Source organism: Quercus lobata, chromosome 3, assembly GCF_001633185.2.
Source record: "Quercus lobata isolate SW786 chromosome 3, ValleyOak3.0 Primary Assembly, whole genome shotgun sequence".
NCBI lineage: Eukaryota > Viridiplantae > Streptophyta > Magnoliopsida > Fagales > Fagaceae > Quercus > Quercus lobata.
This window is the reverse complement of record NC_044906.1, coordinates 36,457,809-36,463,499: the sequence shown is the minus strand read 5'-3', so window position 1 is coordinate 36,463,499 and position 5,691 is coordinate 36,457,809. Positions and strand designations below refer to the sequence as shown.

The window sequence follows — 5,691 nt, the reverse complement described above, 5'->3', positions numbered from 1 at the left end:
AAAATATTCTCTCAAATATATATATATATATATATATATATAGAGTTCAAATTTTGGAAATCTCCATTAGATATATCAGGAAGTGTAAATTAACCTAAAAATCATTGGTTGAGAATCTTGTTTAATATAGGTAATTACATTTGCAAAATAATATTACATTTTAAGGCTTTTATTTATTTATTTATTTATTTTATGTATAATACAAGTACATTTTAAGGCCTTAATAAGCAAAGTATACAAAAACGTTGGGGAGGGGGCTAAGTAGAGTATTATTACTTTGGATGAGTAACTGTTGGCTTGGATACCACTACCGGTTAGAGATACAGGGCGTTTGGATATCGCTTATTTTGCTAAAATTGAAAAATTATTATTAAAAGTACTATAAATAAAAGTAAAAGTTAATCGAGATAGTACAGTAGGGTTCATAAATAATACCAAAAAGTACAGTAAAACTCATAAATAATAACAAAAATAAACTGAACAGTAAAATAATTTTCATTTTTTATTTCCACCCAAACGCACACACAGGGAGAAGACTGAATCACAAAAGTTGAAATTGCCAACAAAAATATCCCTAGGCAGTTGGGAAGGGATTAAAGCCGGCTTGCACCATTTTCTCTAATGGCCGAAAGAGCGGCTTAGGAAGGTTATCCCACCCGTACCAATCCCACCCATCACACCTGTGCGGCTCAAGATTCTGGGGGACTTGCTCTGGATTTGCCAAGACTGCACTCATGAAGATGGTGACATAATGGGCTGGCTCTGGTTCCTCAAGGAAAAGATGGTTTTTGACCGTTAATAGCTCCATTTGCTTGATGTCCAATCCAGTTTCCTCCTTTAATTCTCTGCTAGCACATTCCTCAAAGCTTTCCCCTGAAAAAAAATATATTAAATAAAGAATATATTGATGTAATGGATGTTCAATTACGCTACACTTGTTTAGAGTATCAATAGCATTAAGCTAAAAAAAATTTACTTATTTGTCATTATAAAAAGTTATTTTATTTATTTTACCTACATATATACTATAGTAGTGGATTTATTTTAACTTTCAATACAATAAAAAAAATATAAATATCATAATAAAATAAGATATTTACTATAATAAAATAATATATCCATTACACACTACCATCACAACTACACATACAACCGAGTAGAGAATAAAAAATTATTATTTTTTAGTTCTAAGCTACAGTGTACATCCATAAATAGATGTTTATGGATGTGCACGGTAACAATGAAGCTCAAAAAAATAGGTTTAGCTCCACTGCTGTATGGGTTTTTATGTTTTGGTGGAGCTAAAATAGTTTTTTAGCTCCACTGCTACAAGTGCTCTTAAAAACGATGGTACTAAAAAGGCAAATAAATAAAAAATGCTGCTTTAATTGATTAAAAAAAAAAAAAAAAAACTCAATATTACCTGCTGCATTTTGGCACTTGTTAATATATTTTATTTAATATTTTTAAATTTTTCTAAAAGTATAACTTTTACAAATTAATGTGTTACAAATATTATATATTTTTTAAATAGATTTATCATACTTATTGTCAAATCAGTTTGCAACAGAAAAAAAACACATTTTTCTTTAAAAACAATGAAATTTAAAAAATAAAAATAATTAAAAGTATCCCATTGCAATATGAAAACATATTTTCCGCCAATTTTAATAACACAATTTTCTTTAAAAGGCAAAGCCAAATACCTTTTTCTTTTTATTTTTCTTTTTATGTTTTCATTTAAAATTACTCTTTTTCTCTACAATATCCTAAGCCCAAAAGGGTTCTTAAAATTAAATATGACCAAACATATCTAAGTTTGGGTTAGAAACATGTCTAACTAAAATGGATTGTACAACTTATGACACTTATCTAAACTTTAACATGTTTTATTAACTTAGTATGACCAAAATTACTTTCACGTTTAAACAATAAACATAAGTAATAAATAAATTCTTCTAAAAAAAAGTAATAAATAAATTTAAACATATTATTTTTTTTCTTCTTTTTAATACAAATAAGTGAACAAAAAAATTAAAACAGACTAAAAATTAAATTTTAAATAATACATAAATTCTTAAGTTTTTAATCCAAAGTTTATTACTCTAATAATTTGATAAATAAATAAATAAAATAAAATAAAAACGGATACCATTACCAAATTTGAACTTCAGGTGCACTTTTTGTAGTATACAAAATATTAAATAAAGTTAACAGAATAATAGCGAAAATTTTAAATTTTATCCAAAAATACAAAATTATGGTTGTTACAGTCTTTTTTTTAACCCAATTAATTTAAAGAATTAATATATAAAAAAAAAGTTTGAAAAGAGAATAATATCTCATATCTCATTGAAAATAATTAAGAGTAAAAATATATTACACAATTTTTTTATGAAATAACTTTGTTAGATTTAATTTATTTAATACTTTTCTAACAATTTTTATGTATTATAGATGACTAAAAAAAATTTTAATATAAAATTGAAAGCAAATAAAATAAATGAGTAATTGAATATTCTTGCTATTTTCTTTTTAAATAAATTGTTGTTTCTTTTGCAAGCAAAGTTAGATGTTTTTTTTCAAAGGATAAATGAACATATTTTGTTCATCCTAAAAAATCAGCTATCTTGAGCTAACCTACCATTTTAGCATGTCAAGTGAGTTTGACCCATTTTTCTTAGGTCCAAAAATCCTCATCTTCATCCATATACATATTTATTTTTCAAATTTGCGAGAGTAAGGAGTCCAAATCTTCTTCTTCTTTTTTCTCTTTTTTTTTTTTTTTTTTTTCTAAGAAAAATGGTTTTTAAAACTCTTCAAGTATGTAACCATTCCCTCAAGTGTGTGTAGTTTCCTTTCTCACACACGTTAATTTATATTATTGTGAGGTCCCCTTGCATCCCCATACCCCACAAACACTTATACTTGTGGAGTGATCATCAATACAAGGATGTATGGTAGTAATAAATGTGTTATTACAATGGATATATATATATATATATATATATTTCTCGTAATAGATATGATTTATGATGGTGTTATGATAATTATTATTATTCTTATTTTTTGATAAGTCAATAATTGAACTATAAAATTTTTGCCATTACATTACATGAATACCCTTTATCATTAAATTATGATAGTCATAAAATTTTAATATATGCAAAATTTAAATGCAACTACTTTATTCAATCATAAGTTGGGTTAAGTCACAAGTGAACCCTGGCAGGAGAGAGATGTTTAATGGGTTCCATGACAAGGAAGGTTAATCTTCCAAGATGCATTGTGGGCATTATAAAATAAGAGTATCCCGTTAACCTTTTTTTTGAGAAGAAGATCCCCCAGCTACTTGAAAAAAAAAAAGTAGGAAAATTTATACAGTTTAATACAGAATTTCAAACAAACAAAAAAAATTAAATAAATAAAAAAAAAAAAGAGAGAGAGAGACCAAACTCAAGATGGCCGCCTGGAAGAGAAAAAGTGGAGTGACCAACAGAGGAGCGGCGGCGCCCAAGGAGGACCTTTTTCCCCCTCAACAAGAAAACCACCACTGCTACTTCCACTGCCCTTTTGTTATTCTCCATTTTCTACAATGTTTTGAACACAACACCACACGACGCTCTGCACTCCATTTACAATTGGAATGAGTATTATATGTACAATATGAACCACTACTTGACAACAAAAAAAAAAAAAGCTAGCTCAATAATATGTTCAATATATTACAACACAGTACACACCCGTACAACATAGGCTACGTACACTACCACTTTATATTTCGTGTTATTCCTACTAATATGGATCCTATGATTTTTTTAAAAAAAATTATGGTGCCACAACAAAAAGTATAATTTTTTTCACAACTTACTTATATGCCACACTCTTTTACAAACTACAACTCGTCACATAATTGAGTTATGAACAAAGTTGTGTCTTCTGTTGTGGCACCAAACTTTTTTTTTTGAGGGACTATGGGTCCTATGATGATGCCAACCCCAATCCTATCCATAATAAAAGTATAAAACATTTCGGTATTTCTCTTCAACTCTCAACTAAAAAAAAAAACTACTATAATACATTCACGAACACGGCATGATGTTTGAAACATCAAACCACGAAATCCCTTTTTTACCCTCAGCCAGCATAATAGGCTATAAAAATGAAAAAGTTAATTCCTAAAAACCCAAGCAAAACAGCCGTTCAGCCCCTGTGTGACTAAGGGTCAGTTTGGTAATATTGTTTTAGTAACATAGTTTAAGTATGGTGAAACTATATTATTTGTCCGTTATGTTTATCCTATGAGCGTAATTAGTCTCTTAAATTTCAAATGAGCGTTATTAGTTCCTTATATTTTAAAAGTGTGCAGTATTAGTCTTTCTGTTAACTGCCATTAATAATATTGCTTATGTGGCTAACAAGATAGTGATCTAGTAATTTTTTTAATGATGTGGCATTTTTTAATTAAAAAATTGCAAAAAACATTTTACACATCATAAAACCATTAATTCCAAAATACTTGACCCGGCAAGTAGCGGGTAATACCAAATTCAAGAACTGAAGTGGGAGCAATGGTGGTCAACGACAAGATTTTTCTATTTTTAGTCAAATTCTAGGTAGACAGGGTTTGAGCAATGGGTCAAATTCAATGCTCGTTATCTTCAAAGTTCACTTTGTCTTCATTCAATATTAATTTCTCCCTCTGATCGAGCACCGCCATAGTTTTCTATTTAATCAAATTCTAATTCACATAGTTCTGTTAAACAAAGAAAATAATTGTTTGATATTCTTTTTAAAAAAATTTTGAAAGTTCAAATATGTGTATAAACACCCTTGAACGTTTAGACCCCCAAATTACAACTTAACCAATTCAAGCATTATGTCAAACAACTAGTGTGCGGAAAATTAACATAAGCTATAATATGGAATTGGAAAAACTAACTAAGCCAAATTAAAATCTCAACCCACAGCAGATAAAAAGGCAAAGATAAAAGGGAAGAAAGATGCAAACACAAAGACAACACGCGATGTATTATCGAAGAGGAAACTGAAGCCCTCGGTGTAAAACCTCTCCGCCGCCCTCCAAACGGTAAACAATCCACTAGAAAATGTAGTTGGGATACATGGACAGCAATAGACCCTCCAAGCCTAATCTACCCAGTGCACCTAAGCCCTCCAAGCTTCTTGCTCCAACGAAGTTGCGCCAAACCTTTTTCTTTTCTCACTTCCTGGATTCCGCTACTAGACCATAGCATCAACCAATGTAGATTGGTTCCTTCCTAACTGCTTCCCAGAAATCCAAACAGCTCTCTCACAGTGATGAATTTGGTGAGAACAAGGTTTGGTAAAATGCCTCTCAAGGATTTGATAATGGAGAGGAAGAGAGTTGAGGAATTTGAAGAAACTCTAATGTATAGATTGTGGGTGAATCAATCTTGTTTTTCTTTAGGGTTTCTCTCTCAAAATTCTCTCTGGAAACCCTCTTTCATTTGTGGGTAAAAGGGGTATTTATACTAGAGTAAGAGAGGAATATGAAACGTCAAGATTTACAAAACAGGGGTGGCTCGCGGCTTGACCTCGCAACTTGACTGAGTCGCGAGATCCAATCGCGAGATAACCGTATGGCCAGTTGTCCTGTTTTGTCCTGTAGTGCTCCAGCTAGCATGACTGTTCACCTTCTGGCATACTTGG

General features: G+C 30.3%; 1 protein-coding gene across 1 annotated transcript; it reads right to left on the bottom strand.

Moving 5' to 3' along the window:
• Nucleotides 1-392: 392 nt before the first annotated feature.
• On the bottom strand, nucleotides 393-3,668 carry LOC115982297 (geranyl diphosphate phosphohydrolase-like). Its single transcript, XM_031104862.1, has 2 exons — nucleotides 3,452-3,668; nucleotides 393-873 (listed from the first exon to the last, which is right to left on the bottom strand). Exons 1-2 carry the CDS (start codon nucleotides 3,585-3,587, stop codon nucleotides 575-577), a joined length of 435 nt encoding a protein of 144 aa, XP_030960722.1. The 5' UTR covers nucleotides 3,588-3,668; the 3' UTR covers nucleotides 393-574.
• Nucleotides 3,669-5,691: the final 2,023 nt, after the last annotated feature.

Excerpts from the sequence above, each read along its gene's own strand:
- LOC115982297 (XM_031104862.1), bottom strand. The coding sequence starts at position 3,587 with ATGGAGAATAACAAAAGGGCAGTGGAAGTAGCAGTGGTGGTTTTCTTG. Across the intron at positions 874-3,451 it reads AGGCGGCCATCTTGAGTTTG|GGGAAAGCTTTGAGGAATGT; the intron begins GTCTCTCTCTCT and ends ATTTTTTTTCAG.